The sequence below is a fragment of the Cygnus olor genome, chromosome Z, assembly GCF_009769625.2.
Source record: "Cygnus olor isolate bCygOlo1 chromosome Z, bCygOlo1.pri.v2, whole genome shotgun sequence".
Taxonomy (NCBI): Eukaryota; Metazoa; Chordata; class Aves; order Anseriformes; family Anatidae; genus Cygnus; species Cygnus olor.
The window spans coordinates 9,296,724-9,309,775 of record NC_049198.1 but is presented as its reverse complement, the minus strand read 5'-3'; the positions used below and the strand labels follow the sequence as shown (position 1 = coordinate 9,309,775).

General features: G+C 42.1%; 1 protein-coding gene across 4 annotated transcripts in view; it reads right to left on the bottom strand.

Moving 5' to 3' along the window:
- DNAI1 (dynein axonemal intermediate chain 1) overlaps positions 1 to 13,052 on the bottom strand; it is a 143,652-nt gene that overhangs the window by 107,265 nt on the left and 23,335 nt on the right. For all 4 annotated transcript variants that reach the window (XM_040542104.1, XM_040542106.1, XM_040542105.1 and 1 more), the window contains 3 exons: positions 11,382 to 11,516; positions 2,408 to 2,492; positions 1,437 to 1,554 (listed from right to left, as the gene is read on the bottom strand). In XM_040542104.1, coding sequence (XP_040398038.1) covers positions 1,437 to 1,554; positions 2,408 to 2,492; positions 11,382 to 11,516 — 338 coding nt within the window. The remainder of the gene's footprint in view (positions 1 to 1,436; positions 1,555 to 2,407; positions 2,493 to 11,381; positions 11,517 to 13,052) is intronic.

Genomic DNA, 13,052 nt, shown 5'->3' with positions numbered 1-13,052 from the left:
CTATAAAAGATCCCTTTTATCCTCAATTTTATACCTCATTTTAGTGCTATTTTGTAATTCTCACACAACTACATCCTCAATATTCTATTACAGTATAGTAACTGCAATGGCTTGAAAAGACAGAAGACTGCAGTCCTGCTCTGTCTCTCCATAGATCCTCTTTGGCAAGACATAGATGTGATCACACTGCTCCACAAACAAGTGAGAAGAGGCTTGGCTGCAGAGGAGCACAAGGCAGGGGCTATGTAAGTCTCACATTTATGTGCATGATCAAAACAGTTCTGGGGAGAATCAAGTATGTTAAAAAGTAAAGGACTCATCCAGGTTGTTGATGAGTATTTTTTCACGGTAATTACCACGATAACAGCACCTCAGAAAAAAAAGAGAGTTGATTTTAAAGTGGTACCTTAAAAACAGTGACAGTTTTTGGACTGACCAGAAATAAACACGCTGTGCTGGCTTGGATCACTTCCTTGTCCTGCATGTGCCTTGACACTGCTTCCAGGAGGATCTGTTCCATGATCTTCCAGGCACAGAGGTGAGGCTCACTGGTCTGTGAGGTCCCAGGTCCTCCTTTCTACCCTTTTTGAAAATGGGAGTGATGTTTCCCCTTTTCCAGTCACTGAGGATTTCACCTGACTGCCACAACTTTTCAAATACGATGGAGAGTGGATTAGCAGCTACATCAGCCAGTTCCCTCAGGACCCTGGGATGCATCTCATTCAGTCCCATAAAGTTGTACCTGCTCTGTTTCATCAAGTGGTCTTGGACTTGCTCTTTGTTTACAGTGGGAGGGACTTTGCTCCCCCAGCCCTTGCCTACAGGTTCAGGAACTTGAGAGAGACAGAAAGCCTGACTGGCAGTGAAGACTGAGGCCAAAAAAATGTTGAGTACCTCAGCCTTCTCCATGTTTCCTTTCTCATCCATCAGAGGGGGTACGCTCTCCTTGGCCTTTCTTCTCTGACCAATGTACCTATAGAATCCCTCCTTGTTATTCTTTGAATCCCTTGCTAAGTTCAGTTCCATCTGTGCCTTGGCTTTCCTGAGCCCATCCCTGTACATCCAGATGGCATCCCAGGCCACATGTCCCTGCTTCCACTGCCTGGCATATCCAAAGACACGATATGTCTATTCTGCTTTCCCAAGAAGGGGCTCTTATTTGCTCTGCTAACTGTACTCATTTTGTCCTAGCACTGCCCCAAGCCTGCTGTACCTTCACCTTTTGCTGAACGTCCCAAGCCTGGCATACTCAGCCTCACACAAGCTGCTTCCCATCCAGAAGCACCTGGCATGTTTAGGTGTTGTGAAAGTAGCTGACTGCAATTATTCAAAAAAGTACACCCACAGAAACCTGCACTGCCTTGTAAGGTGGCATGACAATTAATTGCACTCATCTCCAAAACAGCTGAGGGCAAGTTTGCACTAAAGAAACTTACCAGGAGATGGCAGTAACTGCAAGTCTCTTGGTTTTGTCATACTGGAACTTCCAGAGAGGGAGGAGGGTTCCTCGCTGGTCCCTGTATTCATCGGAGGCATCCTCAAAATATTTAAAATCTAAAACCAAAAATCAAAGAATACGTCTTGTCGAATAAACCCGAAATACATCAGCATGCTGTAGTAACAGATAAGCTTTGAAAGAGCCTCATGGCCTCTGTACGACCCAACTGTTAGTATAAAAACCATCTCAGTCCTTACATCCCAACACCAAAACAGCACCTAAGTCTTCTAAATGCACTTTAACAAGTACGAAGTCCTTACACCAAAAAGCTGATGGTCTGAAAGCACACAAAGGATGAAAAAGAAAGCAGCAGCCCCGAGCAAGGAATGACCTCAAGCCACTCCCTGAGCTAGATGTGGCCTTTCAGGAGGTGGCTGAGCAAAGACAGAAAAACCCTTGCAAAATAATATCAACACTACATATGTCTCGTGGATGGGGGCTGTATGCCAGCAGGAGTGCTGCTCTGCACTGGCTGATTTGTCACCAGCACCTGCATGCAGGAGGGAACCAACTGCTTAGGGAGGGCAGTGCATCAGGACAACGCTTACCAGACCTGCTGGCCCACCCTACTCCAAACAGGGCTGATGGGCATTTCCTTTAAGTGATAGCAGTCTGCTGTCCTGTTTGCCTTGTGTGAGTGAGCAATTGCTAGCCCTGCTCATTTTAGCCCTGTTTCTCTAACATTCGGCACTGGAGGCACCAGCATGCCAGAAGGTAACCAACCAGTTGCTCACATTGAGGCACTAACTGCACTCCAATCTTCCACTGTCAACCTCTGCCTTGGTATCTTTTGCCGAAATTCCTCCTAGCTTCCCCAAAGGATCTATTGTGATTCTTGCTACAGCTGTGGCCACTCATCTGCAGGAATTCGGGCTCAAGTGCGAACAGCATCTCCCTGCAGGGCCGTACCTTGTGCAATGTCATCAAATATGTTCTGATTCACCATTCGCTCCATTATTTTAGCAGCCTTTGAGATCTTGGTTATATCATCACTCTGTTGAAAAAGATAAAAAAGGAAGAGAAAATTTATATCCTTTTTACAAGTCCTTCAGACCTTTTGTGACTTAAAAACTTGAGTCTTTTCATCTGGGCTAAAGGATAATTTGAAGCATCTCAATAGCAAGTAATGATAAGGGCACTTGAATTAAGGCAATAAATCTGTAAGTTCAGCACGATGCCATCCATACCTGAGCTGCAGTAACTTCAGAATTTGTTCCTGATTTAGCTCAATCAGAAGGCACTTGTCTGTGAAGATGGTTAGAGTCTTGTCTTCCTCAGCTCATCCATTTTATCTCATGATGGGATGAGCTAAAAGCACACACACAATCCCTCCCCTACCTCACTTGATAATAGTTCATTAGCTTCAGTAACACAGTCATGTTTGATCATGCATCAGCATCCTCTCGTATCTGCCTGGAGAGCTTTAGGGTATCATGGCTTAAGTTACAATCACAGGATTTAGAAATCCTCCAGTTAATCACTGGATAATTCCAACTTGATGTATACATAGACCCATGAGCTTGTACAACATAAAATAAACATGCAAAGGGCAGCTTGCTATCCAGCTTTTGTTGAAATTGCTTTGATACTGTGGAAAATCCCATCCTCCTTGCCAAGAAACACCACACGTGGGCAAACCTGCAGGTGTGAAGGTATGCAGGAAGAGCTTCAGGTATGCAGCTATTGGAGACCTTTGGGGGAGTTGCATCTCACAAGGCCAGCAGTCCCAAGGTAATTTTTTAACTGCCAGCACGTGGCAGGTTGGTACGCTCATCTGATTGAGCCCAGTGCCTGATCACCATAGTCTCATCCCATCTTCTTTTTAAACTTTTAACAGTTTAATATTATTAATTAAATTGATATTGTTACTTTTTTTTTAAATAGTTTAAACAGTTTCTTTCTATGCGAGTGTTCAATCCTGTGTGTGTGCTTGGCTGAACACAAGCAAAATCCAAGATGAACTAACTAGCAAGTAGGACAATAGGTCTATGTGCCAGCAACTGGAGGGACAGAGCTTAAAAGCACCCAGACTGTGCAGGACCACGAGGACGATGACAGCACAGCTCTGCATAACGATGTGAGAATACCAAGGCATATGGAAAGTGCTCTGACAGCATGCTGCTCCAAGGACCTGAATCCCCCTCTACAACTGCTGCCACAAAGTCTCATCAGGGTTTCAAAGCTTTTCATCTTCAAACCCCTGCCAGGGACTGATGGCTGCCAGCACAGCATGATTTCCTTCACAGTGAGGACACTAAAAAGAAACTTGCCATCCTTGGCATAGCCCACAGAGTGGTCTGGACATTAAAAGAAAAAAAATGAAATGACTTGTCAAAACCATTGCACAGTCACAATCAGAACCAAGAACATAACATTGGATTACGTGCATCCCAGCCCTCTGCTTCTTTCTTGGGCCCTGCACAAACTCAACAAAAACAGAGTCTTGCTGCAAGAGCATAAAGGAGAAAAAAAGAAAAGAAAAAAAAGCATTTCTTATAATCTATAACACTTTTTATAAATTCACAGTTTGCCTGCATCTTCATTAATGTCTACAGTCTCTTCCCACCTCAGAAAGGATAAAGTAGAACTTGGAAAAGTTTGCAGAAGAGCAAGAGGGATGACTCATGGTCTGGGATAGTTTCTGTTCTAGGAAAAACTGAGTAGGCTGAGACTTGCCAGTCTGGAGGAGATGGCATAAGAAGACATGAAACAGGTCTGTGAAATCCAAAAAAAAGCTGAGAAGATGGACAGTAGATGACTAGTCACTGCCTCTTCCAATACACAAAGTAGGGCTGTCAAGTGAAGTTAGCGGAAATCAACTTAAAAACAAAGAAAATGAGGTGACTTACAGAAGCACGACATCTGTGCAACTCCCTGTCAAAGGCTGTTGCAAATGCAAGAATTTTACATGGGTTCAAGGAAGACTGAACAGATACTTCCATCTATGTGCCAAACCACATCAAGCCTAGGAAACAACTGAAAGTATTGAAGGCTGGAAGAATATTTGGGGCTGGGAGAGGTAAGATGTACACTTGCTGTGTTCTCCACATTCTCTTATGGTTAGAGACCTGATTTAAATCAGCGTGACCACTCTCGTGTTCTTCAGTTTTTTCCTAGGTTGGTGGGAGGACTTCTTGAGAACCACACAGAGAATTTACTGCCATGTTAAGAATTTTAGAAAGCACAGGGACATATGTTTTCAAACGTTAACAGTTTGATTTTCTGCAAAATATTCCTTAGACACTAGGACTTCATAAGTATTGAGAGAAATTGAAAGAGGGAGAGAAAGAGGATGCTTGAAACATCCCAGGTAGAAATCAATACTCTCAATTGCTGGGATTTCACTCTTTTGACTTTAAGATGCTATTACTGCTTCTGCCACAACAAGACCTGTTGTTCTTTAAAACGCTTCCCAGAAAAAAAAAAGGAAAAAAAAATCTATTCACCTTCGCTAACACTTGTCCAGCAATATTGGGATCATGACTACAAAAATGACATTGGCTGCCACCAGTATATTGCTCTGAATAAGCTTAATTGACAGGGGTTAAATGTTGAAAAGGTTACAACTTGTTTTAGAAAAAGCAAAGAGCAATAAATAATTTTCTCTCCAACACTGAAAAAGTCATCGTTACTAGGTATAAAGAATGGGTCCTCCAGAGTCCTGCTGGTTCGTCAGGTGTGTTAGCTAAGCTGTTATTCACCTACTACGCAGAAAAAAATCCCTCTTCCCTTTTAACATGCCTGTGCTATTGGAAGGAGCTGGGGAAGAATGGCAGTGCTGTACCCTACAGACATGAGGAAAACTGTAGCTCTTGTTCTCTTTCTTACACATCCAAGGAAAGCTGCACTGCAAACTTTCTGAATTTCCAACCTGAGACATCATCATTCTGGACTGAAGAGCAGAAGACAAGACTTGCTTTATTGTGTTCTCAAAGATGAATGCTAGATCCTGCAACATCTATAAAATCTCTTGTGTTGTTGCTGTCATTGATAAGCAGCTTAAAACAAAAAGACCCTGTAATTACAGAAATAATGCATTATCCAGTGGAACGCTTTCTGCAATGCAGGAAACTGTCCAGATGAACTGAAACAGCTTTAAGTGAGCTTTCCTATTAGGTAGCTAAGCTGTTAGCAATGCAGCCATGAATATCTACATTTTTTAGCATTAAACTGCATCAGAGTAAGTCATTTTCTCACTGGATCCTGTGTTATTTCAGGTTTGATTTATTCTGTATCCTACTGAAATAAATCTTCAGTGGAAATGATACGCATAATTTCATTTTTTAAAGATCTGTTTGAAACTGATTTTTTTCTTTGTAGGGCAACTCTGGGGTAGCTAGCCAAATGAGAGCTAATCAGCTAACAAATTTGTTTCATTTATTTCCGTGTATAAATTATTTTTAGAACAGCAATAATGTTACTTGAATCATATGTTAAGATAGATAATGGGCTGTTACTTTGAAAATAAATGTTCTGGTCTTGTTCTACTATTCATCAACACTAATTATTTCACATTTGCCTCTCAGCAGCTGGCCAGTTGCAATGTGCAACTCCACACTCCTTGCAGCATGAAACAAGGCTTCTGTTGATATATCACTATATCCAGAAGACAAACCCCACCCTAAAACCAATGCAATAACTGCTCATCTCTCTTGCAATACATACACTGCTACTATAAGAACTCCAGGCTTTCAAAGAAAAAAGCATGGTACAGACGTGTTGCTCTCTGTTGCCCAGCCAACACCTCAATGCACTGCAAACACCCACTGCAAATCCCAAATAAAGTCCCCCAGTTTGAATCCTGTCAAGTAGTTATTCCTTTCCAGAATTGTGCTCATTTGTTCATTTTCATTATTTTTTAATACTGACACGCTGTAAACAGCAGAATGAAGACAAGGGAGTTGGTAACTCTCCTTGTGTTGAACAGCAGCAAGCGAACACTGATGTGAAGGTTAATTGCATTTGGGCTTCAGCCGTTATTTCAAAAATAACTGCCGGTCATCCATGAGCTTCCAAATGATAATTATAAACCTGTGGTCTGGGCTATCTCACTGGGCATATCTCAGAAACAGGAAGTGCAATTGTGGGACAGACTTAACAGAAATAACATTTCTCTGCTAACCCTCATACACAATTCTCTAGCAATGTACCTGTCATTTCATAGCCATAACTCGCCAGCTGATACACTCATGTTTCTCCCTGTCATTTCAACAGTAAGCCCTCACCTTATCTAAGATTTTTTAATATTCTAAAATGCCCAGCCTTCCTCTCCACCAGTCCTTTCAGTCTGTACCAGTAACAACCTTTCTGGTTTACCTAATCATTTCCCCAAAGGCATTATAGCAATAGCTTTACAGAACTTCAGCTAGATTATCTTTACTATGCTCTCCGTGTTAAGGGAAACCACAACTTTTCTCTTACCAAAGAAGAAAGATGAGATTACTTGGATACAGCCTACCTTTGGCAAACACATATGTTATTTTCTCATATTTACTCCCATTTCTGTATTTTTTCCCTCCAAATTAAATCTATTGCCACGTGTTGGTACAAGTCAGACTAATGGAACCATTTTTATGCCTCTTACATATAATCTACCCTTGTTATTCTCCAATTACATAGCTCCACCCCTGTGATCCTTATTATTACGCTTGTGATTTCATGTCTTGTCACCTCACAGTGAGAGGAGCCAGCTTTCATCAACTTAGGTGTATTAAGCTCTGCTTAATTTTGCTTCTACCTCAGACACCCTAATTTCTCTGCTCACATAACATGAGGAGGGTCGTACTGGATCAGACCACGAGTATCTCTAGGCCAGGATTCTCTCTTTAATCAGAGCCATAAGCAGATGGTTCAGGAACAGTAAGAACAGGACAAGCAGATACAATGCTTCTGCCTGTTTCTCTCTGCTTCCAACTACTCTCATCTCAGAAAATTTTGTATCATTCCTCTTTGGTATTCCATGTTCTTCATCTTCTATTTTGCTGCCTGTTGTGGTTTAGCCCGGCTGGCAGTCAAACACCACACAGCCGTTCGCTCACCCTCCCCCCTCCCTCTCCGGGATGGGGGAGAGAAACGGGAAAGTGAAGCCTGTGAGTTGAGACAAAGACAGTTTATTAAGACAGGGAAAAGAATAACAACAATAATAATAATAATAATAGTATTAATAGTAATAATGTGTACGAAATAAGTGATGCACAATGCAATTGCTCACCACCCGTTGACCGATGCCCAGCCTATCCCCGAGCAGCCGGCCACCCCTCCACCCCGGCTAGCCACCCCTATATATTGTTCAGCATGACGTCAGATGGTATGGAATACCCCTTTGGCCAGTTTGGGTCAGCTGTCCTGGGTCTGTCCCCTCCCAGCTTCTGCTGCATCCCTAGCCTGCTCGCTAGCAGGACAGAGAGAGGCTGAAAAGTCCTTGGCTTGGTGTAAGCACTGCTCTACAACAATTAAAACATCAGCATGTTATCAGCGTTCTTCTCATCCTAATCCAAAACATAGCACCCTGCCAGCTACTAGGAGGAAAATTAACTCTGTCCTAACTGAAACCAGGACACTGCCTTTATTGAAAACTGAGGAAAGGTTTCATATGTTGTATCCCTGCTCTTGGATGTAGTACATCCTCTTCTCTCTAGCTCCATTTGAGTGACAGACATACTGAGAGCTTTAAAAGAACCCATCATCACAGGCAACAGACATACTTTCTGTCATTCTGTCTTTTATTCACTCGTATTGTTCTTTATATCATACTCATCCTTCCTTCAGCTGGAATCCCTGGTTATCTCCATCCCCTTTTCTGATAGCTGCCTCTCTCTTACCAAACCATGTCTTTCCTGCTTTTTCTCTTCATTCTTCAGTGCATTGAGCGGCTTAATTCTACCTCTTCTCCCATAGCAAGGCCCTTCTTTTCCACTTCAAGGCTCTTTCTCTTCTCTGCCTTTGGCCACATTCTTCTTCATGGATCATGTTCTTCCTCACCCAGTCATCTGCTCTCTGGGCCTCAGTATTCTTTTAATTCATTATGCTTTCAACTCCTCACCTGACCCTTACTGTCATCTCCAGCTGCAGCTTGAGTTTTTGGATCTTCTCTTTCATCATCTCTTATCATAGTAAAAGCTTCCATCAGAGATCCAGCTTCAGTAATGTTCATTCACTTCTTTCTCTTCTTCCCTTTGGGCTGAATCCTGTGCTTTCTCAGTAGCTATCACAGTCTCTTCCTGTTCAGTTGCTAGCCTTACAGAAACAGTGGCGGAAATCAATTACTATTTCTAGCCTTGAGATCCTTGATTTTAGCCTTTGCACAGGTCAGCCACATCTCCTGCTTGATGTTCCACAGCTCCTCTTCAGCAATGCTCAAGGGCAGGATGTCCTCAGCAAGTCTTTAGTTGGAAAAGCTCTGTTCCAATCACTAAGCGTAGCCCAAACTATACAACCTATGAATTGGAAGCTCCACAAAACCCACTTTTACATTTGCTAACTTGACACAGGAAGAAATTCTGATGTCATCAATCTTTAATTTCCATAGAATCATAGAATCATCAAGGTTGGAAAATATCATAATTACCATTTCCTGCAAAATCAAATAAAGTCCAACCATCAACCAGACTCTCCGACTCCCATCACTAAATCATGTCCCTTAGTGCCACGTCCACACCTTAAAAACCTCCAGGGAAGGGGACTCCACCACTGCCCTGGACAGCCCATCGCAATGGTTCATCACCCTCTCCATGAAGAAATTCCTCCTCTTGTCCAATCCAAACCTCCTGTCTCTAAACTTGAGACTGCTTATTCATGTCCTATCACTTGTCACCTGAGTCCTACCACTTGTCACTTGCAAAAAGAGACTGACACCCTCCTTGCAGGCAGTTGTAGACAGCGATGAGGTCTCCCCTCAGCCTCTTCTTCTCCAGACTAAACAGTTCCAGCTCCCTCAGCCACTCCTGGTAACACTTGCTTTCTAGTCCCTTCACCAGCTTTGCTGCTGTTCTCTGTACACGCTCAAGCAACTCAATACCCTTCTTATAGCGAGGGGCTCAAACACATACAGCTACACATAACCAGACGTAATGCCTGTTTTAAGTCTCTGTCTAGCTTTGGATTAGTTCAGGTTAAATGTTTCCAATTAAGGACTGGAAAATTCAGCAGTTTCATACACTTCAAACTGACCCACCAGCCTCACAGTGGGTTTCAATTTTGGATGCTGGCTCTGCATAAAGAGGCTTTCCCTTTCACTGTTTCAGCATATTGACTTGCTGGATTCCCTGCAATTCTTCTGGTAAGTGCTACAAATGAAAGGCAAAGCAGCAAAAGGAGGGAAGTGGATTTCAGATTCCCACTGTCGTCAGTTGAGAATGCAGCAGTTTTTACAATATTGTTTCATTGGTAGAATTTTTATTTCATTTTAATGATCAACTTTTAGCAGTCCACTCTGTAAGCTCGTAATTGTATCACTGACTTCAAGCTTAGTTCTGTGACACTCGGGTGAAAGGTTTATTAGCTTAGAAGGGACCATGAATTTCAATGGCACTGTACACAGGCAGAATCCTGTCAGAACACGTTTCTGGTCGGCTTAAGCTGTAAGACTTTTGATGGCACAGTGCTACCGGGAAAGCTAAACCAACCAAATCCTCTATAGTTGTAGCAGCATACAGTATGAGAGTGCTAAAACCAGTTTCAGGAGACAGCTCATATTACATAGATGCACCTTAGCTACACTGATATATCTACATCTGTACTAGGAGAAAACTAAGAACTAAATTCCATGTTTCTGTGTTACAGTTCTCAGTGCATTTTTCTCTAATCAATATGGTAATATTTCAGTTTTCATTCTAGATGCAAGTTAGGTTTAATTTAGGTTGGGGAGAAAAAGAACCACCCGCTATTCTATATAGATTAAACTCTGGTAATAGAAACCTCCTGAACCCTCTGAAAACATTTTGGAACATGAAGCAAATCCTTCGGACAGAGCAGCCTGGACTAGGAGTCAGTGCCAGCCTCACAGCAAGACCAAAGCACCAGCTGAGCTATGAGCCTGGCAGGAGTTACGATACCTGCTGCTCTGAGACACCAGACTTATGGAGGCTGCTCCTGGCCAGCAGCTCTTGCCATTCACCCTGCAACTCCACAGAACTCGGGGCAGCTGACCTCTGCTTGGGATGGTCACATCACCACGACTGAGATAGCACCGCGCTGTGTAATTAATGAACGTGGCACAGCACTTCAAGCCTTGGAGACAGATATTTCTGTCACTTTCCAACTAAATGAATAACAATGCATCAAAGATCACACCCATCCAGGTCAAGTCTCCCAGAATTATGTATAACATACAATATATTATGTATGCAACTATAAAATACACACTTCATAATTATATAGCATTATCATTAAAATAATAACAAGTAGTGAAATGTTTTTCACTACAGTGCTTTAATAAAATTTTGAGGGAATCCTAAATTTATTTGCCTTTCAGATTAAAAGATTATACTTAATACCTCTGCATCCCATAGAAAAGTCTTTGAAAAGTCAGAGTGTTTCTACTTATTTCTTTTATGCCTCACATGCTAATCAAAAATGAGACACAAACATGATAATGGACAAAAAGAAAAGCCACAGATCCCTCTTGGAAATAAGGTTTGAAGTCAAGATTATAGCTTCACACTGTTGCTTTCTCATAAAAAGTACAGCAACTCGAAAATGTAACTCCTGTTTTGGAAATACAGTTCCTAGCAGAAAATAATATTTTCATTTCTTAAGTTTATTACTTGCCAACCTAGAGAACTTGCTACATAGCCAGCATGCGTTGCTGCATTTCACCTGACTTGCATTATGGAAGCATCCACCACCACTCTGAGCAAACTTCTTCCAGCACTGTGAAATGTACCTGTGATTCCAGAGAAGTTAACTTTCTTCCCTTCTTCTTCTCTTCTTTCTTTGCTATCTGAGCTTTTGTTTTTTCTTTCTCTTTTGACTTTTCCATTTTCTGAAGCTCCTCCACATAAGCATCATAGATCTCCCACTGAGAGACAGACAAAGGCAGGATTTATCGGGATTTAGGTGCATGCCAGAAAACAAACATCTAAATCATCACAAAAATATGATAGTCTTCACAATGGTAACATTGACAGAAGCTTATTATGCAAGAAATGAAGGATTGAAACCCTGGATATTTAGAGCTTGACGGGGCACGTCTTACTCTCTGAGAACACGTTATTGCATTCCTAACAACTTCCTTTCCCTTGGGGGAGCTCTTCTTGGTGCTTTGACTCCATATTCTTTTTTGTAGGACACTCTGTTTGGCTAATTTACAGTGTTTAATAGGAAACATGGATTAAACATCTGCTTTATGACATTTCTCATGTGGTGTTGGAAAGTTAAATTGTAGCTGCTTAACACAATTTAAATCTTGGACTCTAACTCTGCAGCATATGATGAAATGGATACTGAGAGCAGTTTTACATTTTCTGCTATGCCACATGCCAGAAATGTCTCACTTGAGTAGATCCAAAAGTCATTTTTCCACTTGACAATTATTCATTAGTATTGGAGTGCTAGTACTGTATCTGAAGCATTTATGTTACTTTCAGCAAAAAGAAAACACATCAGCTTAGGAGAAGGAGTGTGATTCAAATACAAAAAGGAGAGTGAAACACTACAATAAAGAAGGTGGTAGAAACATGTAGCAAAACAAAATGTATTGTGTCATAAATTTGCAGGCAGAAGTGAGAAGAAAAGATGTTCCAAATATCAGGGAAAAGACAAAACGATGTGATGAAAAGAGTGAGAGAAAGAGCAGAACAGAAAACTTTGGAAGAGGGAATTATGAACATAAGATAAAACAATAAGGTAGAAGAGTTTAGGATAAAAGACCTTATGTTGAAGTATTTTTAATACCCAAATTTTCAAGAAAATAAAAAGAAAACAAGGAAAATCTTTTCCACAGAATCACATAATCGTCTAGGTTGGAAGAGACCTCCAAGATCACCCAGTCCAACCTCTGACCTAACACTAACAAGTCCTCCACTAAACCATATCACTAAGCTCAACATCTAAACGTCTCTTAAAGACCTCCAGGGATGGTGACTCAACCACTTCCCTGGGCAGCCCATTCCAATGCCTAACAACCCTTTCAGTGAAGAAGTTCTTTCTAATATCCAACATAAACCTCCCCTGGCGCAACTTTAGCCCATTCCCCCTTGTCCTGTCACCAGGCACGTGGGAGAATAGACCAACCCCTACCTCGCTACAGCCTCCTTTAAGGTACCTGCAGAGAGTGATAAGGTCACCCCTGAGCCTCCTCTTCTCCAGACTGAACAATCCCAGCTCCCCCAGCCGCTCCTCGTACGACTTGTTCTCCAGACCCCTCACCAGCCTCGTCGCCCTTCTCTGGACTCTCTCGAGCACCTCCATGTCCTTCTTGTAGTGAGGGGCCCAAAACTGAACACAGTACTCGAGGTGCGGCCTCACCAGAGCCGAGTACAGGGGGACAATCACTTCCCTAGACCTGCTGGCCACACTGCTTCTTATACAGGCCAGGATGCTGTTGGCCTTCTTG